The sequence below is a fragment of the Plecotus auritus genome (genome assembly GCF_963455305.1).
Source record: "Plecotus auritus genome assembly, chromosome: X".
In the NCBI taxonomy this organism is placed as follows: domain Eukaryota; kingdom Metazoa; phylum Chordata; class Mammalia; order Chiroptera; family Vespertilionidae; genus Plecotus; species Plecotus auritus.
Window position 1 is genome coordinate 131688799 of NC_137784.1, and position 25492 is coordinate 131714290.

Here is a 25492-nt window from a genome sequence, read left to right on the forward strand (position 1 = left end):
AGAAGCAAAAAGCAGGCAAGAGACAATTTCTTCTAACCTATGGTTTCCTTTTTCTTCAGCTCACATTGCCCCACCCCCACCCCCAACCTCTGCCCCTTCCCGCCCCCCACCCCCACAAGGAGCTGAAGGTCCATGCATTTGGAGGCTATGCCTGGAGAACATGAGGGTTATAACTGCTTCCCCTGCCGATGGCTCGGTCACCCCGATCACCCCGGCTGCCTGGCTCTTCAGAGTATAACTTCCAGATCGAAGCCTTCTTCGAGTCTCTTTTTCAGACTCACACTGAAGAGCTTATATTTCTGGATTAGTTCTTCCATTTTGGCGGCTGCAGAGCAAAGAAAAATACAAACCACAAAGTGAGTCTAGAGCCTCCCATGGCCATCAAAGGGCTTACCATTGGGGCGGGGTTGGGGGTGGGGGGCATGGGGCTGGTTCCCACAGCGAACCAGAAACAGCTGAACCAGTCATTGTTGAAGGGGCTGGAGAGCAGTGAGGGCCACGCAGATGGAAGGTGGGTAGGATAGGTTGTTGTGACTCGAAACACAAATCCTGCTGCTTTGCTTTCAGGGGTGAGGGACACTGCCACAACATGCATCTGCCTCTCAAGGTGCCAACTTCAGGTGACCACTGGGCATGGAATGGGGGGACTTGAGCTCGCTCCTCTCCCCCATGCTGAGTATGGGGGTTTCCTTGGCTGTGGTGCCTTAACTTAAATACACACCTCTTCTTTCCTCCACCAACTTGCTTCCCTGCCTCCTCGCCCATCCACATGGCAAGGCAGTTAATTGGCATTTGGTCCTGCCCGTCCCAAGGGTGACTCTGAAGCTCAGGAATCATGAGGTGTGCCTCAAGGTGACTGGCCTCAGGGAGAATTAGATCAGGCAGACTCCTGGCAGAGCTGGGACCAAGCTTGGCCCACCCCAGATGGGTCCCGAACACGCTTCCCACTTGACATTGATGCTCTTGCTGGGGTCACCATAGCACTCTTCCTGTTGCGATCACATTGCTCCACAGATGGGCTCTTCCTGTCACCTAGGGTAACATCTGCCTTCATGGGATCCTTAGGTTTTCCCAACCTCCCAGGGGTCCTCAAACTTTTTAAACAGGGGGCCAGTTCACTGTCCCGCAGACCGTTGGAGGGCCGGACTATAGTTTAAAAAAAAAAACAAAGCTATGAACAAATTCCTATGCGCATTGTGGGCCCGGGACGAGTCGGCTGCTAAGCAGGACAGGCAGCGGCACCTGGCGGACCGGATAAATGTCCTTGGCGGGCCGCATGTGGCCCGCGGGCCGTAGTTTGAGGACCCCTGCCTAGACCCTCTAGCCCAGCGGTCGCCAACTGGTGGTCTGTGGACCACTCACTGGTGGTCCATGAGGTCCAAAAGGTTGATGACTGCGGCTCTCTCCCATTGCTCTCCCAGGCTGCCCCCACCCTAGTTGATAAATCAGTTAACATGTCTCCCCTTTGTCCCAGACTGGAGTCACTACCTGGCCCTGTGTTGGCTGAGCTTGGCTGGGTCTCAGATCCCAGGCCGGAAGCCCCAAGCCCTCTGGAGGCTGCAGGCTTTCTCTCCGGAAGCTTTGTGCCCCAGCCCTGCATCCCTATTACTCTGGACTTCAGAAGGCTGGTGGGCCTGGGCACATCTCTTCGGTTTCACCTGTTCTAGGCTTGGAAACTGGAGACTCACCCCCTCAGCTCTGTGCGCCTGTTGCTTCACTGTCTCCTCCACCCTCCATGTTCCTTCCTCTCTTTCTCTGGAGAGCTTGCTAGCTACCGGGATCGGGCCTCTGCATTACTTCTGTCTTCATTTTCTTGGTTTTCTTTCTACTCTTAGACATTTGTTGCCTCATTTTGTTGTCTACCTTTCTACTGACTTTTCAACACCCTGGCAAGCCTTTTTAACTTGTAGGAGTGTTTGCTTGTTTTTCTGCACTTTGCTGTTCAATTGGACATGATATAAGGCTTCACTTAATGTTGTCAATATGTTCTGGGACTCTAGAAAAACAACGTATAATGAAACCAATTCTACCATAGGCTAAGGGATAAAATAGCATCTCATCAATATTCTAACAAAAGGACATTGTTCAAGGACCTGCTGTATTGAGTATGCGAGTTCATTTCTCTGAAAGATCCATTAGCCCAGCTTTCCAGGTCTTCTGTCTTTCATGGTGCTGGCCCTGCTGTGTTCTGCTGGAGTCTCCATTCCCTGCAAGGTCTGCCCTCCATCAAAGGAGCTCTGTGGGGACGGAGCAGCAGGAGCAGATGGGGGTCAGCCCATGCCATGGACCCTCAGAGGCCAGAAACAGGTGGACTTCACCTGGGCTGCTGCCTGGGTTTACCATTCATTCATTTCAATAGGGTCCATTTCACTGGGAGCACCAACCTGTAAAGACCTGCTTGGCTTTCGCCCTCTGCTTCCGGCCTACTTGCCAATGCCCCCTCGCCAGGGCTATGGGCCACCAGGCACACACGCACCCCCAATGCTGCTTCAGGCTGGCCTTCTGTCTGTGGTTTTCTCCACCCCCTGAATCCATCAAATTGCTCCCATCCACTTTCTAGCTTCCAGAAAGCTGCTACGGTCTCGATCTTTCCATGCTGGTGCCGTCAACTCCCTCCCTCACTCCCAGCACAGACAGGGATGCTTTGCTTTCAAAGTGCATTGACATTTTCATGGCACTGGGGACTCCAGAGGCCTGGGAAGTCAAATGGGGCCTCAGGTCCACCCAATGGAGATGATGACTGGTGAATGACGATGGGACAAGCAACAAACATAATCAGCCTACTGGCACCCAGATTGGTGGCCCAGCTTCTTATACTGGGAGGGGAAGTAGCACAGACACACAGGTGGGAACAGGGGAAATGCACAGGCCATTCTGACTGGCCCTTGGCATGGACTGTGCCTCTGGGGTGTCTACAGCCCAAGAACTTCTTTTAAACAAAATTAGGAACTGACCTTGGACATGCAGTAAGCCCTCCACGTGTAAGGCAGCACCACCCAAGAAAGCACAGAGGATGAAGGTGAGGGTGGGGTTCACACATCTTAGACAAAAAGGGTGCCTATCTAAAAGGTAAAACTTGCCCTAGCCGGTTTGGCTCAGTGGATAGAGCATCAGCCTGTGAACTGAAGGGTCCCAGGTTCGATTCCAGTCAAGGGCACATGCTCGGGTTGTGGGCTTGATCCCCAGGGGGGGGCATGCAGGAGGCAGCCGATCCATGATTCTCTCTCATCACTGATGTTTTTATCTTTCTCCCTCCCTCTCTCTTCCTCTCTGAAATCAAGAAAAATATATTTAAAAAATAAAAGTAAAAGGTAAAACTTGCCACCAGTCCCGTGACCATGGCTGAGATAGCACGCAGTGCAGAAGACTAATGATCACCATTACATTAATGACAGCACGGACTGTAATTTATTAACAGCAATTATATGCACTGGGGGCAAGAGTCATAGTGATAGTGGTGCTTAGGATAAATGTTAGGATATATTTGAAAATGGAGGATTCTGTTGCAATTCAGTCCAAAAGAAGAGAGATATCTGAGTGCCCGGTATACATATGGCAAGTGTCTGTGCCAAAGCCAAGAGCGGGCAAAGGCTGGCAGCCCGAGGAGAGGGCTAGCTAGAGAGTTCATGCAAAGACAGCCTCCAAAGGGAGGGCCCAGAGGCTATGCAGCCTAAAACCTCTCCTTGGGGGTACACTGGGGGGAAACTGCTATGGGCCCATGATTTAGTACCTGCTGCCTGAGGTGGTGGATAAGAGTTGGGACAAACCATAGACTAAGCAGAAAGCGTGAGAGGAGAGCCTGGGGGAACGAGATGCCCACAAGGGAACCTTGAAAGCTATGCAGGCCCGAGGCTGTGCAGATGCCCAGGAAAGACCTGAGAGGGCCCTCAGTGATCACGTCTGGCTCAGGGCCCTGAGGCTCAGAGCAAAGAGGACGTGAAGGAGAAGAAAGAACTGTCAACTGTCTGGCCGGGTGTTAATAAAAAACATGAAGCTGCACATCCAGGAAGCTCAAAACACTCCAAAAGGGATAAACTCAAAGCAATTCACACCGAGACATATTCTAATCCAACTGTCAAAAGCCCAAGACCAAGAGAATCTGGAAAACAAGAGGAGGAAGTGTACAAGGGGCTTCCGTAAGAGCAACAGACACACAATCATCACCAAGTCAGGAGAGCAGTTAGCTGTAAGCAGGAAGAAGCATGTGAAGGGTTTCATGTTCTAGCTCTCAACCTGGGTCATGGTTACACAGTATTCGCTTTAAAATCATTTGAAATGGAATAAAGGGGGGTTGCACAGGGAAAATATCCAACTATTTCATGTTTCTATCCCTAGGAGTTGAGACTCCTCCCTAAAGGCTATATTTCTTACCAGAGAAAAAGTCTTCTCAATGTATATTTCTAAAATAAAAAAGATAAACTTACTCAGAAAAAAAATATTTAATTGAAACTAATTAAGCTACATTTTTGCCCCTATCCAGCAGTGGAAATGCCTGAAAGATCAAATCCAGTGCTGATGAGGATACAGCAAGATGGAAACTGCTTGGCCTTGCAAATGGTGATGAGTCGAGTCTCTCTACCATGACATCAGGAACCCCATCCTAAGGACATAATTGAAAGTGGGGACCCACATTTTATGTATAAACATGTTCGCTGTACCCTTTTTATTTTTTAAATATATTTTTATTGATTTCAGAGAGGAAGGGAGAGGAAGAGAGAGAGAGAAACATCAATGATGTTAGAGAATCATTGATCAGCTGCCTCCTGCATGCCCCACACTGTGGATCAAGCCCACAACCTGGGCATGTGCCCTTGATCAGAATCAAACCCAGGACCCTTCAGTCCACAGCCTCATGCTCTATCCACTGAGCCAAACCAGCTAGGGATATACTGTTTTCCTTTAGAAAGGTGAGGTCATCTAGTGCATTTCCTTTTTACCCTGCATTTTCCCTTCAGCATTCTATAATATGCATTTCCTCAAGGCGCCATCACCAACCTCTGAAATAACGAAAACTACTTCACCATGTAGACCATTATCTACCTGAGTGCTATCCAATGGCAAAGCTTCACCTTGTTTTCATCTTACACTATTACAAACCCTGCAACAGTATTAGAAATTACACTCAAAACCTGAAAGTGACCTACAGGCTCAGTAACAGAAGATGGTAAGCAAATTATAGCAAATGGCTGAATGGAACAGTGTTTGATAATTAAAAATGCTACTTTGAGCCCTAACCGGTTTGGCTCAGTGGATAGAGCGTCAGCCTGCGGACTTAGGGGTCCCGGGTTCGATTCCGGTCAAGGGCATGTACCTTGGTTGCGGGCACATCCCCAGTAGGGGGTGTGCAGGAGGCAGCTGATCGATGTTTCTCTCCCATCGATGTTTCTAGCTCTCTATCCCTCTCCCTTCCTCTCTGTAAAAAATCAATAAAATATATATTTTAAAAAAAAAATGCTACTTTGAGAACATGGGAAAATGCTTATAATGAGGTCTAAGGGAAAGAACATCTATATATATATAAAAGGCTAATATGTCCCCTTGGGAGTTCTAGGGGAGACCAGGAGTTCAATCCACTTGCTATGACATGCGCTGACCACCGAGGGGCGGTGCGGAATGAAGCTGGCAGCAGGAAGGCCCCGGTCGGCCCCGATCGCTGGCCAGGCCTAGGGACCCTATCTGTGCATGAATTTTGTGCACCAGGCCTCTAGTAATAATATGAAAGTACACGTGTTATCACACTTCACTTATACAAAGAAATAAGAAAAAATGAGAGGAAAAAGAATGGACGAAGCCCAGCTGGTGTGGCTCAGTGGTTGAATGTCAGCCTATGAACCAGGAGGTCACAGTTCGATTGCCGGTCAGGGCACATGCCCAGGTTATGGGCTCAATCCCCAATGAGGGGGCATGCAGGAAGCAGCCAATCAATGGTTCTCTCATCATTGATGTTCCTATCTCTCTCTCCCTTCCTCTCTGAAATCAATAAAAATGTATTTGAAAAAAGGAATAGAAAGAAATAGACCAAAACATTTGGTCTATTTCTGGGCCAGGTTATTGCATTGTTTTTATTTTACCTCTGCACGTCTTTGGGTCATCCCACATTTCTACAATTTAATGTTCTGATTTTATAATCTGTCAAAAGCAGAAGGGGTCAGTCCCCAAATGTTCCCCAAATACTGGGTGAGCACAGAAGGAACCCTGGCATGAGGCAGGTGCTAAGCCAAGGTGCACTGGGACAGCCCTGTCCGCGACTGCAGCTACATACAGTGGTGACCACGTACCCAGACTCATCGCCACGCTGGCACCGTAGCTCTGTCCACCCTCCTGCTGCTTCTCCGCAGTCTCAACAGCATTTGCCGAGGTTTCAGTGACGTCCAACACTGCTTTCAACAGCTGAGAGGGAGGGAAACGTGTGGGCATTAAGTGCTGTGGTCTGACCAACAGAAGGCATCTCTTGCTTCCCACCCAGGTTCACGTTCAGCGCGTGCTCCTCCCTAGGCCCTCAAGCATGTGACATTCAACCCCAAGGACACCCATGGGTGACGGCAGGACTTCCAACTACCTGGAGACTCACCCATCAGACTCACCCAACCTAACTTCCTTCTTCCTAGCCCAGCGGGGACGCCACACTAGCAGGTGCCCCATCCCATACTGGTAGCCAAACAAAGCCAATGGCACGGTGGGAACATATCCCACGTTGGGGAACCGTTGCCCCCAAATCAAAGGGCCTTTCTGATGGGAGAGGACAGAAGCCTTTCCATTGCATAACTAAGACAAATGTTGTAGAAGCCCTGAGCCAATGTCAGACTTCCACAAATGGCAACTGGGCTCGTAATCATAACCAAAGCCTGCATTTAGGTCAGCTCTGAGGCTCTAAAATGTAAAACTTAATGAGTAAATATTCACGTAGTTGGCTCAGCAGCATGAGACCACTTTCTCCTGTTTCTCTGAGTTGAGTCAAGGGCACAAACAGGAAGCATGTGGCTGTAGGGCATAGTTCTTCGTCAGACACACAAGAACAGGCCAGGATACATTTGGGTGTATCGTGAAGGCAAGAATGAGACCAATACAGGGACAGAAACTGGAACAAAATACTCTGCAGCCACTAAGATCATGCTTTCAAAGAAGAAAGATATGAACCAATGCTCACAATAAAAATCACAGTGAAAGAGCAAGAGTGTCACAGGCAACGAGCACCCAGTGCAGGCAGTGTACAACCTCCTCCAGGCCCAGGGTCTTGGCTCAGGTAACACCCCCTGAAGTGTAGTGAGGCCCTCAAGCGGCCATCAGTTTAACCTTCATCCCCTCCACGGCACCAAGAGAAACTCCTGCCCCAACCCACCAAAGGACCCAGGCTGAGGGCGGAGCCCAGAACCCAGTTGTGCTACTTGCTCACAGGGAGCCTGGGCCAAGCCCCGCCCAGCCCTCTGTCCCAGCCCCAGGGTCCCTGGCTAGGGCCTACAGTGGGAGAGGAGAGGGTGATTCTTACTTTGCGGCACGAAATCAGAGTCCTGCACACGGTTTCAATGATGGGGCCGAGCGGGTGGATGAAGGGGCAATCCAAGTTGCAGCACTCGCTCAGCTCTTTGTCGTACACTTGCAGGAAAGCCAGGACGAGCTGGTGGAAGTCAGAGATGACCAGGCGCAGCTTCTGCTCCAGAATGCCAGCTTCGGCACTGCCTACACCAACCGCTTTCTTGTGCTGCACAAAGCCAGAGAGAGAGGGTCCCTTGAGGTTGCCCTACCTGCGCATGGGGCACCAGGTCCCTTCCACCCAGCAGGGGCCACCCCAGGCTTCCAAAGACCAGAGGTGGAAAAGAACAACTTGCTTTTGAGCAAGGCTGACTGGCTTCTGGCCTCAGCCCTGCCACTGCGGCCTGGGTGGGCGTCAGTCCCCTCCTCAGGAGAATAAGGAAGCCAGGCCAAGGACTGCTGGGAGGGTTGCACACAAGGCAGCACATGAAAGCCTGGAGCTCAGGGCCAACGCTCACCTGAGGCCAACGCTTTGAATTTGACAGGAAGCCTCCCAGCTCCTGCCCAGAGCTGGTCTGTCTCTCCCCTTCATGTGAGCTGAGAAACCACTGCATTCTAGCCCATCGGGACCTAGGCACACGCTACCTCACTTAAGCCTTGCACCTAAGCTCATGGTAAAGATAGAGAGCCTTAGGCCAGTGGTCGGCAAACTCATTAGTCAACAGAGCGGCAAACCGTGGCTCGGGAGCCGCAGTTTGCTGACCACTGCCTTAGGCCCTAGGAGCCAGCACTCTCACCTCCGCCCGCAGGACCTCCAGCTTGTCCACGCTCTCCTGCAGCTGCTTGACCATCACTAGCACAGTCTTGTCCTCATTCACCTTCCTGCAGGAAGAGAAGGAGGGACACTTCCGTCGCAGGCCACACGTGGAAGGAAGAGTGTCTGAGATCACAGAACCATGCAGGGCCCATACCTCTTGCTGTCATAAACCTGCGTGTTCACGCGTGCTTTACAGTCAGGTCTCAGGAGACTGCGCAGATGGGGGCTGGAGAAGAGGTTCCCCAGTAGCTTCTCGTTCTCCTCCCTGGTCTCCTTGAACTGCCTCTCCACACTACAGAGAAAGCACAGGGCCACAATCATTAGCTGGAGCATAGCATCCGGGAACTGTGCTGGCAGCCTTTTGAGGTCCCATGGGGGAAACCCGAGAGGCCAAACAAGAGCTGGCCAAGAGGCCAAGAGAAGGGGTCTCCTCCAGTCCCCGCCTGCTTTGGTAGCTGGAGCTGAGCCCCATCCCCCAAAGAGCCCACCCACCAGCAGGGACAGCCTGAGCACACCCTCCCCTCAGCAGGCCCAACCCCTTTCACCCTGACAGCCTGGGACCTGGGTCAGTATGCACCTGCGGCCGCCAGGGCGAGGAGTGAAACCCCAGCTAGAGATGTGCCTGGTGGCAGGCCCAGGTGCCCAGCAGGTCCCCGGCCTACCAGCTCCAGATGAAGAACCAAGGACACCTGCTGGCCATTCTGTGGAGGGCCTGTTCCGAGACTTTACCTGGACATGATGAGGCATCCGGTGGCCATGCTCCGGACTGCGTCCAACAGCTCTTCTATGAGGCGCAGCTGCTCCAGGGTGCCGCCCCGGCCCTGGGCAGGAAACACCGCATGCGCTCACTGACAAGGCATGCTGGGTGCCCCCGCTGCACACCCCACCATGCTGTAGCTAGTGGGAAAGAGAAACCTGGGCCACCAGCTCTGTAGTCCCCACCCGGCAACATCGTGGACTGGCTAGGGGACCTTAGCCTCAGGGGCTGCTCTCACAGAGCACTCCCTGTTCATGCCCAGCCCTGGGCTGCAATAACGCCTGGGACCACTCTGGAAGTGACAAGTGCTGTGGAAACATATGGGAGTGTGTGCTCATTATATATCCAATAGTGCGGCTTCTTGGGTGGGCGTGCAGGGTGCAGGAGGGCCTGATGAAGGCAGAACACAGCTCACAGGGACCTGATGGTGGCCTGTTCCTCAGGCACATCTCCAGGAGGAGGCCTGTCCTTCTCAGCGGATCACCCTCCCCAGCCAGAACGACCAAGCTGATGGCACAAGATGGGGTCCTGGAGGTGGCCTGCACCAACCCTGCTCCTCCTCACAGGCAAATCAAGGACTTGTCCCTGGCAGGCGGCACGCAGCCAGCCTTCTAGCCAGGGTCCCCAAGCAGAAGCTGAGTTAGTCCCCTGCCCTAAAGGTGGCTGGGATTCCTGGCAGGCAGCGGCCCAGCCAGGAGCTCAAGGCTTCAGAAGTATAAAGCCTCCCTCCTTCCAAAAAGAGGAGAAGGCTTGCAGCCAATCCCCAGGACCCACTTATAACCCAAGAGGCTTGGCCTACTCCAGAGAGCCATGTGAGCAAGGATGGCAAAAAGCTGGGCCTGCCTCTCCATTGAAGCTCCTCATTGCCCTGCCCTGCACACCTGCTATTCTGAGGAATGCACTAGAATCATTCACTCAGCCAGCCTCACTGGTCACTTATTACAAAGCCGTCCAAAAAGCATTTGCACTGCATGGCCAGTGTGGCTCAGCGGTTGAGCATCAACCATGAACCAGGAGGTCATCATTCGATTCCTGGTCGGGGCACATGCTCGGGTTTTGGGCTCAATCCCCAGTGTGGGGAGTGCAGGAGGCAGCCGATCAATGATTCTCTCTCATCATTGATTTCTCTCTCTCCCTCTCCCTTCCTCTCTGAAATCAACACATGCCATCTTCCTCTCCCATGAAATGCCCACCTCTCAGAGTGGGACAGAAGGTGTCTGCAGCCACAGAAAGGGAAATGCCAGAAAGAGTGTAGGGAGGCACAGAAACCAAGGTTACCACTCAGATGGTGACTTCTGGCTGTGTTCTCTCCTCTGCTCTCCCCAAACCTGCACGCAGCCCAGCCCAAACCCAGAAGAGAGCACAGTGGTACAGGCAGAGAGTTCCAGAAAAGAGAACCCCTAACGTGCAGAGAGAGCAGGAGAAATCCCCGGCCTTTTCTCGCTCCCTCTTCTTTGTTCTCTCAGATCTCAGACCTCTGGCAATAGGATGGTGGGGGTGGCAGCAGCGACCAAAGTGGCTGAGGACAGAAAACAGCAGGGGCAACACTCTGGGGGCAGGGAAACTTCCTCTCCATTCGGTGGAGCTATGGGGCCAAATCCTGCTACCCCTTCTTCCTCTCTGTCCTCCTGCTGCTGTGGTGCAGTCATGAAGTGAGTGATTTACAGCTGAGGACGCAAAAGGAGAACCCCTTCCCCTGGGAACCAGGGAGTATAAAAGAGATGACAGGGAGGGGAGAGCTCAGGAAAGTGAACCCAGAAATCTGTTTATGAATGCCTGGGCTCACCCTATCCCCCATCCCATGTGAGGGTGGATCTGATCTTGATGAGCATTCTGAAGACTGATTACTAAGCCAGGGGAGAAACCAGCGCCCAGGTCCCAGGCCAACCACCAGGTGGCGCACGTGCAAAACAGACCCAAATGGCACAAAGGCTGTGGGAACTGAGCTGTCACTGGGACCATAGGCCAGAGAAGCAGGCAGCTTAAACTAACCAGGTTAAGTGCCTTCTAAAATACAAACATTCTCCATAAAATTTAAGACCCAGAGTCAAAGTAATAGTCAAAATGTCCAGGACACACTCTAAAATTACTTGGCACATGAAGAAAACCATAAAAATCTCTACTTGAATGAGAAAAGACAATCAATTGACATCAATGACAAGATGATGCAGATGCTGGAGTAACGTGACAAATTTAAAGTAGTCATAAAAATGCTGAATAGGTCATCATGAACACTCTTGAAACAAAAGTTAAAATAGAAAGTATCAGCAAGAAAACAAGATTAAAAAAAACACATGGAAACTTTAGAACATAAAAATAGAAAATCTGAAATTAAAATCTCACTGAATGACTCAACAGCAAAATGGAGGGACAGAGGAAAGAGTCAGTGAACTTGAAAACATTAACAGAAACTATCTAATATGAGCAACAGAGAGAAAACAGATAAAACTTTCCAGGTATGGCAAAAGACACAAACTTGCAGATTTGTGAACCTGAGAAAATCCAAACAGGACAAACACAAAGAAATCTTCCCACAAACACATAATCAAATTGATTAAAAAAAAACAACCAATGACAAAGAAAACAATGTTATAGTAGTGGGAGAAAAACAATGCATGACCCACAAGGGGAAAATGATTCAAATGATTGCAGATTTCTCAACAGATCTCAGGAGACGGAAGTTCCTGACTTCGCTGTGGAGAAAGAACTGCTAACCCAAAATTCTGTACCTAGTGAAAATATCTATCAAGAATGAAGGGGCCTGGCCTGAGGGGTTCAGTGGCTGAGTGTCGACCTATGAACCAGAAGGTCACAGTTCAATTCCTGGTCAGGGCCCATGCCTGGGTTGCAGGCTCGATCCCCAGTGTGGGGCATGCAGGAGGTAGCCAATCAATGATTCTCTCTCATCATTGATGTTTCTATCTCTCTTTCCCTCTCCCTTCCTCTCTAAAATCAATAAAGATATATTTTAAAAATAATAATAAAAAATACAAAAAAATGCTGAAGGCAGCTCTTCAGATGGAAGTGAAATGATACCAAAAGGAAACTTGGAGCATCACAAACAAAGGAAGAATAAAATAAAGAACAAAACCCCATTATCATCTCAGTAGATACAGAAAAGCATTTATAAAATTCAACACCTTTTCATGATAAAAACTTAACAATGTAGGAATAGAAGGGAACATCTTCAACCTGATAAAGGACATCAATTTAAAAAAAACAGTTAGGGGAGAAACCAAGATGGCGGCATAGGTAAACACCTAAACTGCTGCCTTGCACAACAATTTCAAAACTACAACTAAAAGACAAAACGGACATCATCCAGAACCACAGGAAAGCTGGCTGAGTGGAAATTCTACAACTAGAAAGAAAGAGAAAAGCATACTGAGACTCAGAGGAGCTACAAAAGGCTGAGGTATGGAGACGCGCGCAGAGAGGACGGGCGGCTGAGTGCCTGGCTGGCTTTCTCAAGCGGGAGGGAGACGGAAGTTCCTGACTTCGCTGAACTCCAGTTCAAGGTGAGACCCTGGGGACCCAGACTCATATGGGGGGAATCTGGACTGTCAGGAAAAGAGAAAAGCACACTGAGACGCAGGGGAGCTGCGAAAGGCAGAGGTCCAGAGGGGTGCGCGCGCAGAGAGGACTGACTGCTGAGTGCGCGGCTGGCTTTCTCAAGCGGGAGGGAGGTGGAAGCTCCCGACTGCGCTGAACTCCAGTTCAGGGCGAGACTCTGGGAACCCAGACTCATTCTGGGAGAAAATGGACTGTCTGGCAGCGGGCGAAACTCGAGGGTAGCTTTCTCTCAGAGGTGCCTGCAGCAATTACCATGGGACACTGAGACACAGGGGCCTATTAGGGCAGGGCTGATGGGAAGCCAAGGCTGTCTGCTCCGCCCTGAGACTCCGCCCCATGCAAGCTGAGCTCAGAGGCTTTTGTAATTTTGCAAGTCTTGTCTCATAAGGGTGTCTCCAGCACAGAAGTTCTCCCAGCATAGACACAGCTGATCCTCACAGCCAATTGGCCTGGAGGTCAATTCTTCCCAGTGATACCAACAACAATCAAGACTTAACTACATCAAGGCTGTGCACACAGTCCACAAAGGGATACACCAAGAGTGTCCACCTCAGGTAACTGGGGAGGCTGAGCCACTGGGCCCTATAGGACACCTACCACACAAAGCTACTCTACCAACTCAGGGAAGCAGCGAAAATGTGGAGACAAAGAAACAAATCACAAATGAAAGAAATGGAGAAAGCAAACGACTGGATATAGAGTTCAAAACCACGGTTATAAGGTTTTTCAAGAATTTCCTAGAAAAGGCTGATAAATTTAGCGAGACCCTCGAGGATATGAAAAAGGACCAACTAGAAATTAAACATACACTGACTGAAATAAAAAATATTATACAGAGACCTAACCGTAGACTACAGGACCGCAAGAATCAAGTCAAAGATTTGAAATACAAAGAAGCAAAAAACACTCAACCGGAAAAGCAAAAACAAAAAAGAATCCAAAAATTTGAAGATAGTGTAAGGAGCCTCTGGGACAACCTCAAGTGTACCAACATCCGAATTATGGGGGTGCCAGAAGAAGAGAGAGAGCAAGATACTGAAAACCTATTTGAAGAAATAATGACAGAAAATTTCCCCTACCTGGTGAAAGAAATAGACTTACAAGTCCAGGAAGCGCACAGAACCCCAAACAAAAGGAATCCAAAGAGGACCACACCAAGACACATCATAATTAAAATGCCAAGAGCAAAAGACAAAGAGAGAATATTAAAAGCAGCAAGAGAAAAACAGTTAGTTACCTACAAGGGAGCACCCATACGATTGTCAGCTGATTTCTCAACAGAAACTATGCAGGCCAGATGGGAGTGGCAAGAAATATTCAAAGTGATGAATAGCAAGAACCTACAACCAAGATTACTCTACCCAGCAAAGCTATCATTCAGAATTGAAGGTCAGATAAAGAGCTTCACAGATAAGAAAAAGCTAAAGGAGTTCATCAACACCAAACCAGTATTATATGAAATGCTGAAAGGTACTCTTTAAGAAGAGGAAGAAGAAAAAGGTAAAGATAAAAATTATGAACAACAAATACATATCTATCAACAAGTGAATCTAAAAATCAGGTGAATAAAAAATCTGATGAATAGAATAAACTGGTGAATATAATAGAATCAGGGGCATAGATAGAGAGTGGACTGACAATTCTCGGGGGGAAAGGGGTGTGGGGGGTGCGGGAAGAGACTAGACAAAAATCGTACACCTATGGATGAGGACAGTGCGGGGGAGGTAAGGGCAGAGAGTGGGGTGGGAACCGGGTGGAGGGGAGCTATGGGGGAAAAAAAGAGGAACAGTTGTAATAATCTGAACAATAAAAATTTATCCAATTAAAAAAAACAACACAAAACCAATTAGTCCAGCTAGAGTGGCTCAGTGGTTGAGCGGAGACCCATGAACCATGAGGTCACGGTTGGATTCTGGGTCAAAGCACATGCCCAGTGAAGGGCGTGCAGGAGGCAGCTGATCAATGATTTTCTCTCAACAATGATTCTCTTATAACTCAACAATAAAAAGACAAATAATACAATTAAATGTGGGCAAAAGAATTGAACAAAGACATTTCTCAAAAAAAGATCTATAAATAGCTAATAAGCACACGAAGATGCTCAACATCATTTGTCATCAGGGAAACGCAAGTTAAAACCACAATGAGATCGCTCTCGCACCCACCAGGATAGCTGGAACCAAAAAGACAACAGTAAGTGTGGTGAGGATGTGGAGAAACTGGAACCTCACACGTTGCTGGTGGGAATGTAAAAATGGCGCAGCCACTTTGGAAAATAGTTTCGCTGTTCCTAAAAAGTTAATAGTCAAGTTACTATATGACCTAGCAACTTCTAGCCATATACCCCTCCTAGCTGTATATCCCAGAGAACTGAAAACATGTCTTTAGTCAAAAACATATACAGGAACATTATTTATAATAGCCGAAATGTGGAAATAATTACTTCAAAAATTTTTTTAAATATTAAGAGTAGAGGGCAGGGTTTCTTTCTTTGAATCAGGAGTGACTGATGGGGGTGGGGAAAATGCATGGGCTCAGGAGTCATGGGCCTGGGTTTGTCACTGGGTGACTTCAAGTGAATTGTCACCCCTCCTGTCAAATGGGCCTAAGACAAGGACTACTGCCAAGGGTGGGCGTGACAATTACTGACATGTTAAGTACTTACCACAGTGCTGGTGTGTAGAAAGTCATCGATTGAGTACAAGATGCACTCTATCCCTTTGGTCATCAGAAGCCTCGGCCTCCTCAGCAATGGCTATGCTCTACTCAAGGAATCCTATGGGTTCCTGCCCTGGGGGGCTAGGGAGCAGGGGTAGGGATGAGTGGGAACACCCTCTCTTACCAACAGGATGTCCGAGGTAACCGGCCCAGACAGCATCAGCTCACGGCTCACTGACAACATCACTGTCGGAACACAAGGATTCTATTACTGCAGATACCCACGCAAATAGGAGAGGACATCACACACCCAGGGGGTGCACAAATATGCAGGGTTCCCAGTAGTTCTCTGGGAAGGGTGTTCCTGCTCCAGTGTCAGCAGGTCCAGTGCCCACAAGGCCTGAAAGACCCAGGTGGATAAGGAAGCAGGTGGACCACACACCTAGGTGCTAGGACTGCCTCTTGCTGTGTGACCTGCACCCAAGTCACTGCCCCTCTCTGGGCATCAGTTTCCTCGCCTAAAAATAAGGGGTCACATCCAATGCTCTTCCATATAGGGACCTCTGGCTTCTAGCAGAAGCCAGACAGCTGCCTGAGGAGCTGACAGAGGTCAGAGAACCTTCCAAACACTCCGTGCGCTGCCTTTTCGGAGACCTCACTAGGCCAAAGCAAAAGGAACCATCGCTCCCTTTGTCAATTTCCTATACACCTTTCATGTCATCGTCTCCTTCTCTCTTGCCACCAACCCTAGGAGGTGAGCCTTAGTTTCATTTTACAAGTTGAGAAACTGAGTCCAGGGTACCCTGGGTATTTTCTGAGGAACCATCTGGTATCCAGAGAAAGGCCAAGACTTGGAGCCAGAAAGCCTCGGGCCAGTGCCGACTCCCCACCTAGCACTGTGGCAGTGTCCTTACCCTCACAGGCAAAGCCCATCTCCTACCCCATGTGCCTCAGTGGCAGAACAGGCAGAACCCTGGCATCTGCTTTGAAAGGTTTGGTGCAGGAAGCAAGCAGCACATCTATGAGAAAGCATTAGTAATCCTGGAACGCTATACCAATGCCAGTTATACCCCCAAGCACACCTTCTCCGCCCACAGCCCTTAACCCCAAATCCTCATGTCTTCCCTGGCCCCTCTCCTGCTTAGCCCACATCCAAGCCTTAGGGAGTCTGGCTGACCCTCCTCCCTTCACTTTAAATCCAGGATCTGGGCAGCACCCTGCTCCCACTCCCCTCACCCCCATTTCTAGCCTGGTTCACTGCAAGACCCTCCCAATGGTCTCCCTGCCTCTGCCTGGGCCTCCTATTCCCAGCCCAGTGTCCGAGGGACCCTGTGAAACCCAAAGTCAGGCTGCAGCTTTCCCCAAAGTAAAAGCCAACATCGTTCTGTGGCCCACAAGGCCTGGCCGGATCTGGCCCCGCCCCCCTCTGACCTCACCCCACCACTCTCCCCTTGCTCTCCATTCAACACCAGCCACCCTGGCCCCTTCACTGTTCCTCAAAGCTGCCAGGCACACACAAGCCAACTTAGGCCCTTTGCACTTGCTGTTCTAGTGCCTGAACACTATTCTTCCTGTTATCTACCTAACTCGCTTCCTCCCTTCCTGCAAGTCTCTGTTCCAAAGAGAGGACTTCCCTGGCCTTCTTATGTCAACAGCACAACCCTTCTCCCAACGCACCCAGGCACCACTTTGCCCACTCCTGCCTTTGTAGTGCTTCTCACCATCCACATGCTGAGAATCTGGCTGCCTTCTTTGCTTATCACTTGTCTTTCCCTGCTAGCACCTAAGCACTGTGAGAGCAGTATAACTTCCTGCCGCACTGCCAGCACCTAAAACAGTGCAGGGTACTCCACTAAGACTTGTCCGATGGATTGGTGATTCTAATCCCCCTCTTTGTCGCAGTTTCTCCCATTTACACTCTTTGACAAGCACTCATGTCTATCACCTGCTTGGACACTCAGCACACTCCCACTAGGTGGGCAGGGCTGAGGTTATCATCGCACTTTACAGAGGAGAAAACTGAGGCCGGAAATGGCCAGGTCAAGGCTGTGGGTCAGGGTTAGTACCTGTGCGTCGGGGTTAGTACCTGTGCGTGCATGTGCATTAGACAATGTAAGTGCTGTCTGATAACCAGGCTCACCCGGCTTGGACATGGTCCTATCAGCAGGAAAGTAGCAGACACAGTGTGGGGGAGGCCAGCCCCCAGGTCAGCCTTGCAGGCTCCGAGACACAATGTCCTGTTCTTCGGGCCTCAGGGACAACTGCCCCCAGATAATTAATTTGGCAGTGCCGGCTGGGACATGGATCAGGAGGACTACAGGGTCCAGTTTACTCCATCTTGGCGTGGTTGGGCCAAAGGCAGGCCCGTGGAAATTTCAACTGTGAAGATGAAGAGTTAGCCGCCACCCTGAGGACCACAATTGGGTGCTCTTTACCTAATAATGCCTATTATTGGGTTACGGACAGTTTCTGCCAGGAAAGGATTGAAAAGAAGTGGTTATAAAACAAGCCCCCGGGGCCAGCTGCCTGGTGTGCTCCTAGGAATACCAGGTGTACTATGCACGTGCACACACCAGTGACACAGGGACATAACCATCAGTGGCATCAGCAAGAACTGCTGTCTCTGCCCACAGAGCCTCAGGGGATGGATGGCAGGGTGACAGGTTCTTGGTCTTATTCACATGCCCCTACGAGAGTAGCTCACCCATTTGCTATATCAGTGGGGGAGGAAGCCTGATTCTAGAAGATTCTAGCAACATCCACAGTGTGTGCACCATCCAGAAGAAAACACCAGTCCAATGGGAAATTCGTAACTCACTAAGGAGGCCATGCACAAGCTCAGAATTGCCCAGAATCCCACCACCCAACTCTATACTCCCCTCACACAGACTCACCCTGGATCTTCGCTTCTTCTGGGGTCCTGCTTGTTGGGTTGAGAACCGGTGCAGAGGAGGGACAGGCCCTGCAGGTAAAGAGCAAAACCAGTCAGGGCTGAGTGAGCTGCAGAGGCACCCTCATGACCTCTCCTTATACAAACTCTAAAAAGTGAATTACTATCTGGCTGGTGTGGCTCAGTGGTTGAGCACTGACCCATGAACCAAGAGATCGTGGTTTGATTCCAGTCAGGGCACATCCTGGGTTGCAGGTTCGATCCCCAGAAGGTGTGTGCAGGAGGAAGCCAATTGATGATTCTCTCTCATCATTGATGTTTTTCTCTCTCCCTCTCCCTTCCTCTCTGAAATCCTATCTAATAAAGAGGGAATATGCTAATTGACCATCACTCCATCACAAAGATGGCTGCACCCACAGCTGAGGCCAAGTTCCCTTAAGGAGACTTAACAAGCAATCAGCAGGGACCTGAGGCTACGCCCTCCCTCACCCCCATGGGGCTTGACAGGGGACCTTAGGCCGTGCCCCCCGCCCTGGCGTCAGGCTGGGGGACCTCAGGCCGCCCCTCCTGCCTTGGCACCAGGCCGGGGGACCTCAGGCCATGCCTCCACCCAGCGGGGCTTGATGGGGACCTCAAGCCTCGCCCCCTGCCCCAGCGCCAGGCCAGGGGACCTGAGGCCACGCCCCCCCACCTGGCGGGGCTTGACAGGGGACCTCAAGGTGCGCTTCCCGTCCTGGTGCTGGGCTAGGGGACCTCAGGCTGCTCCCCCTGCCCCAGCACCAGGATGGGGGACCTCAGGCCACACCCCCCGTCCTGGCACCAGGCCAGGGGACCTGAGGCTATGCCCCCTGCCTGGCAGGGCTTGACAAGGGTGGGAATGGCCGAGTCTGGATCTAGCCCAATGGGGGGGTGCCAGCTGGGTCTGGGTCTCATGTGATTTTGAGGTGCATGTGGGTGGGCGGGGACTTGACTCTGGGTCCCATGGTGAGCCCCAGACTCTGACAGGAGGAAGGTTTTCATATACGTTTTACTAATTTTCTTTTATCTCTGACACTTCTATTATAGAGAAAGGGCAAATAGCAATATTAAATTATTTTCTCTAATTAATCCCCTTTTAATGTGCACAAATTTCATGCACCGGGTCACTAGTCAATAATAAAAAAAAGTGTTGTTTTTTTTAATCAGCGGCAGGGGTTTGGGGGGTTAAGATACTCCAGGTCTCAGCTTTAAGCCATTTGGGGGCTCCTCGTATTATGGGCTCTGGGTTCACTCACCCCACCTCCTGGGTGGGGAGACAGCAATTCCAGCTGCCCCTCCTAGCATGGTGGAGCCTCAGCTTCAATGACACCACACAGATAAATGAAACAGTGGCCACTCAAAGCATCTTGCCTTAAGATGCCAAGCTGATGGACAAAACACTTCCCAGACACAGACCATATCCAAAGGCAGTAAGAGCCACAGTGCCTGGCAGGCAGCACAAGTGACACGCAGCTCAGGCCTCCTGCTGGGTCTCCTCTGTGAGGAGGCCATGGTGTGAGCCCCAGGAGCGGGTTGCCATGGTGGGACCTCCCTACATAAAGACAAGAGGCTCTTTCCTACCCTAGCATCAAGATACCTAGAGACCACGCCTTCTCGTCACACTGACTGTTCCATGGAGAGGGCTCACTGCTCCTTCCCTGGGACCATGCCTAGAAATGCCTGTGTCCCAGGCCACACTTGCCCTGACCATGCTGGGACCCTGGGAGCTAGTGGAGCCACCCCAAGCCTGGGCCTGGGACCCCTGGGACTGCAGTAGAGAGGGGGCTGGACCCAGCAGCCTCAGCTGCACCTGTCTTCATACCTCATTAAGGCAACACAGCCCCACCCCATCCCCGTTCTGCCAAAGGCAGGGGCAGAAAGGGCAGGAGAAAGCGCCCACCATGTGAAATGCTAGGAGGATGGTCCCTGGGCCTGCTTGCCAGGCAAGGTTCCCACTCACAAGGCACCAAGCACTGGCGAGTGCCCAGCGGTCCATCAGGCTGAACCACAGCAAAGCACTTCAACACACTAAGGAACAAGTCCGAAAAAGCCTAAATGACCTTGCTCGGGAAGGGCTTTCATTAAAGTCGATTTTCCTGGAGCAGCAGGGAGTGGGGCAGAAATGAACAGCGTTCAAAGCCTTGAAAGCAAGTACAGCTCTTTGGGAGCCAAGGAAACTCAAGTTCCACGAATTCATCCACCCAGGGGACCCTGTGGCTCTGCTCCCCTCCTGCACAGAGGGCCAGCTCATCTGGCGTTTAGGCCAAGAGCTGCCATGCTGAGCTGCACAGCCAATGCTGGGTGCAGCTCCCAGGTTCTGCCGAGAGGGGTGAACAAGGTGGCCCTAAATGAGGGCTGAAATGGAAAGCCACGTGCAAAGAAAGCCAACATGAACTGGGGGGGGGGGACTGAACTCTGTCCAATCCTCTTTTTGGGCCCTTGAAAGAACCAGAGCACTTTTGCCAGCGTGGGATCATTAAAAGGATTCAGTTTCTTGCGTTTAAAAAAGCACTAAAAGCATCTGAGGAATGCAGCTGTGGACTGCCCCCATGCCTCTCTGGCCAGCAGAGCGACCCAGTGCCCAGCTTCCTCTGGCCAGGCAGATCTGGGCTCCCTCCCCCAGGATCTCCAAGCCATAGCCTTGGCCTCCCTCCACCTGGGAGGGAGCTCAAGACCCCTGTACTAGCCCAGGCTATCCCCAGTACTCTCTCCTCCCAGGTTCCTGGACAAGGCACTGGTCCCTCCAGGGCTGGCAATGGCTGGCACGTGAGCCATCTGCCATTCTGAGCCAGGAGCCTGCCATCTTTCCCTGCAGCTGTTGCTACATCTTCCATATTGGTCTCCCTGCCTCCGGTCTCTCCCCTCCAAATCCATCTGCTACAGAACCCGAGTCACCTTGCCAAAATGCCAATTTCAGTATGGTACTTCCCTGGTCCCACGCTCTTCCTGCACAGAGCACCAAGTTCAAAGGCCTCATGTGGCTTGCAAGGGTCCACGTGAGCTGGCCTGGGCTGCCATTCAGGCGGCTGCTACCTGGCTCTCCCTCCCACACAACTCCCTGCTCCTGTGGAAATGAGCACCTACCATCACCTGTTCCATCCCAGGTCAAATGCCACCTCCTCCCTGCCAATGTCTGTGGCACTCAGACTGTGGAGGTGTGCCCAATACTGGGATTCGTGCCTGGGCCTTTTGCAGTCACTAAAGCCCCAGCTCCTTGAGGGCACCCATCTGAATCTGAAGCGCCTGGAACGGCACAGACACGCATGTGTCCCTGGGCCCTCTTGTCAGTACAACACTGCTGCAGTCCGGGCTGATGGGGGAGCCCTGCCTGGTACCTGCCCCAGCAGCTCCCAGTGCTTTGCAGAGCCAAACAGGACAGCAGGCAAGACAAAAGCAACAGGCTGAGGACTCTGGCAGGAGTGTGCTCCAAGGTTGTGGGTGTCCAGGGGAAGAAAGGATATGTTTTGCCTTGGAAACTGGAGACTTTTTTTAAAAATATATTTTTATTGATTTCAGAGAGGAAGGGAAAGGGAGAGAGAGAGAGAGAAACATCCATGATGAGAGAGAATCATTGATCAGCTGCCTCCTGCACGCCTGCTACTGGGGATTGAGCCCACAACCTGAGCATGTGCCCTGACCACGGAATCGAACCGTGACCTCCTGGCTCATAGGTCGATGCTCAACCACTGAGCCACCGCAAGCGGGCGGAACTGGAGACCTTTAAAAAAAGAGATAGGATGTGCCCTGGTTCAGTGGGTTGGAGCTTCGTCCCATGCACCAAAAGGTTGCAGGTTTGACCCCTGGTTGGGGCGTGTGTGGAAGGCAGCGGATCAATGTATTTCTCTCTTAACATGGATGTTTCTCTCTTTCTCACTTCTTCTAAAATTAATTTTTTAAAAAATTTCAATAATCCTGTATAATAAAAGCCTAATATGCTAAGTGTCTGATTGACCGGTTGGCCATTCAACCAATCAAAGAGTAATATTCTAATGATACGCTAAGGCCACTCAACTGCTTGCTATGATGTGCACTGACCACCAGGGGGTAGACGCTCTGACTAGTAGGTTAGCTTGCTGCTGGGGTACGGCTGATGAGGACTGAGCAAGATGGGCCGGACATGCCCTGGAGCCCTCCTGTGGTCCCTCCCCAGCTGGCCAACCTCCTGCATCTCTCCCTGGCCCTGATCTTGCACCGGTGGGGTCCCTCAGCCTGGCCTGCGCCCTCTCGCAAATCTGGGACCCCTTGGGGGATGTCAGAGAGCCAGTTTCAGCACGATCCCGCAAGCCAGGCCAACGGACCCCACTGGTGCATGAATTCATGCACTGGGCCTATAGTAAAAAATAAAAGGAGATAAGACGTGTGACCTGGGTTTTTGAAGGCTGTGTCAGAGTATGTGCGACATGCAGAGAACTGAAGGGCACTTCCAGGAGGGAGAACAGGTGAGCGAGGGCAAAAGGTTGAGAGCGGGTATGCCAAGGTCTGTGGTGAACCTGAGGGACGAGCCTGCAAGGCAGCAGGAGAGACTTAAGCATGAAAATGCCTCCCCCTTCCTCCTGGCTGTCCCTAGGATACCCAGCTCAGGGCCAGGCCTGCTGACATCCTGTGGCCATGCAGGCACCAGCTGGGTGCAGGCTAGACCCTTGATCCTCCACTGCCAGGTTCCTGCCCAGGTGTCTTCTGCAGCTGCAAAGGCAGACAGGCCAGGCTGAAGAGGGGCAGGCCCAGGCCTGGCCTCATGAAAGACGCCTGTACCAACCATGCATGGGCATCGCTGGGGCTCATGCCCAAAAGCACAGGGCCTGTCTTCCCCACTGGAGCGTTAAGACAGCTCAGGGGCTGCTGCTCCCAAGAAACAGGCTTTCTGTGGGGCTTTCTAGATCTTTCCCCTTGCCATCAAGGCAGGCTTTGCTTCCCCTACACAGTGCCAAGCACATACACCAGGTCACACCTTGACCTGAAGGACTGGGAAACAGGGGGTCTTGGCCCTGCTTGTCACTCCTCAGTGATAAGACCCGAGGCAGTTACAACTCCAGCCTGACCCTCAGGTTCCCAGTCTGAAAACAAAACGACTAAAGTAAGTAGATCATTTCTCAGACCCCTGCCAGCCCGGAAATCAGTAGTCAAAGTAAAAAAAAAAAAAAAAAAAAAAGAATGCTCAGAAGCCAAACTGAGTACTTCAGCCAAATGGTGAAGAGACTCCCCAAAGCAATGGTGTGGGGGGGGGCATTTTCACCCCAAATTTGACCATGGCTCCATAACTGGCACTTCTTACCTCAGCAGCTGCTGTCACAGTGATCTGGGGGAGGGAACAGAGCCCCTGGGGTAAGGGACAGGGCAAGGGGGGAGGGAGGAGGAGAGGGGCGGGAGAGTGGAACCAGGGACAGAACAAACCCCATCTCGCTCAGGTGGGTTAAGTGGCAGCAAGTGTGCCACTGGAATGGGGGAAGCAGCAGCCACTCCATTACCGTGTATACATCCACTGCAGGATATCCATGCGGTACTTCGAGGGAGTACACAGCAGTTGCTTCACAGTCTCTGGTTGTTTGATGTGAAGACCCTTGAGGAAGGGGCATTGGAGGTCCTAAGCAAGGAAAAGGAAAGCCAGGAAACCAGAATCAACGAAGGGCTGCAATGCACTTCTGCGCTCATGCCCTTGCTGCTCCTCCACGTATGTTCACTGCCACGGGGCACACACCAGGCTTATTAGCACTGACAACTGCCTGCAGGCACAGTCCACCCCCACCCCCACCGTGTGCACCCTGCAGTGTCCTCCCCTCCCCTCCATCTTGTCCGGGGGTAGTTTCCTCTCATTCTCATCCCCATCTATGACAGCCTGCCACCCCACTTCCATAAAATACGCCCCTCTCTGGGCTCCCATAGCTATTTGACCTAGTAGCAAGTAAGGGCTTTAGCAAGATTCTGAGATGTCAATGCAGGCTCCTGGCTAAGGGACTAAAGGGACAGGGGGTGGGAGGGGAGATGAGGCCTACAGGGCCTCTCCTGGAGGGGAGGGGAGGGGAGAGGAGGGGAGGGGAGGAGGAGAGGAGAGGAGAGGGAAGGGACGGGAAGGGGAGGAGGGGAGGAGAGGAGGGAAGGGGAAAAGGAGAGGGGAGAGGGTCAGGGAGGGGAAGAGAGAGAAGAGTGAAGGGGGAAAGTGAAAATGAGGGGAGGGGGGAAGTGGAGGGGAGGGGGAGAGAAGAGGGGAGGGGGAGAGAAGAGGGGAGGAGGGAGTAGAGGAGAAGGAGAGAGAGGAGGGGAGGAGGATAGGGGAAGGGGGAAGGGAGGGGGATAGAAGAGGGGAGGAGGGAGTAGAGGAGAGGGAGAGAGAGGAGGGGAGGAGAATAGGGGAAGGGGGAAGGGAGGGGGATAGGAGAAGGGAGGGGGATAGGAGAAGTGAGGGGGATAGAAGAGGGGAGGGGGAAGGGAGGGAGACTGAAGAGGGGAGGGGTTAGTGGAGGGGACACGGGAAGGGGGTAGGAAAGGGGGATAGAGGAGGGGAGACAGAGAGGAGGGGAAGAGAATAGAAGGGGGAGGGGCGGGGGACAGGCGAAAGGGACAGGGGAGGGAGCAGGGGAAGGGTGGAGGAGAGGGGCGGGAGAGTGAAACCAGGGACAGCTACCCAACCTTGTGTAGTGGGCTTCCTCACTACTACCACCATTGGCCTGTGACGCAGATCGGCCTGTGACGCAGATTGGCATGGAGCATGGACCCTGCCCGCCTGTCTCCCCAGGACCCCCGCCCCCCTCAAGACCAACGGTCTGTTCCTTCCCCGTCCTTGCATTTGCTTTGCGCGCCCAGAAGGTGCAGCACACTCGCGGCGCCCGCGAGGACTACCAGACACTGGCCATGGAGACAGCAAGAAAGCCCGGGGCCACCCAAGGAGCAGATACATACACCCCTCAAGGCGTTCCCAATAGCGGGAGCGCAGCCTGGAGATAGGGGCGGTGCACACAGCGCCACCGACTTCCGCGGGAGGCCCGCCAGCCCCGCCACCCGGCCCCGCCGCCGCCCCGGGTTCCCTGGGCCCGCAGCACCTTCAGCTTCTCAAACACCTCCATGGCTAGCTTGGACTCTCTGTCCTCAGCCTGGTTCTCGGGGCAGTAGCAGCCTGCGCCAGCGCCAGCGCCAGCATCACCGCCAGCAGCAGCGCCAGCGTCAGCACCAGCAACAGCACCAGCAGCAGCACCCAGCTCGGCCATGTTTCACGCTCTTCGTGGCGCCCGGGGCTCACAGGCCGGCGTTGCTGCCAATCACGCAGTAGCCGCAGTCCTGCCGCCCACCAGTCTGAGACGGGGCGGAGCCTCCACCT

At 52.0% G+C, this 25492-nt stretch overlaps 1 protein-coding gene across 1 annotated transcript; it reads right to left on the bottom strand.

The window, feature by feature from the left end:
- Nucleotides 1–25469, bottom strand: HAUS7 (HAUS augmin like complex subunit 7). Its single transcript, XM_080653958.1, has 10 exons — nucleotides 25218–25469; nucleotides 23649–23764; nucleotides 18170–18237; nucleotides 15460–15521; nucleotides 9017–9108; nucleotides 8442–8579; nucleotides 8268–8352; nucleotides 7487–7699; nucleotides 6279–6390; nucleotides 1–325 (listed from the first exon to the last, which is right to left on the bottom strand). The coding sequence occupies exons 1-10, from the start codon at nucleotides 25380–25382 to the stop codon at nucleotides 228–230; spliced, it is 1149 nt and encodes a 382-aa protein (XP_080510084.1). The 5' UTR covers nucleotides 25383–25469; the 3' UTR covers nucleotides 1–227.
- Between the last annotated feature and the right edge of the window lie 23 nt (nucleotides 25470–25492).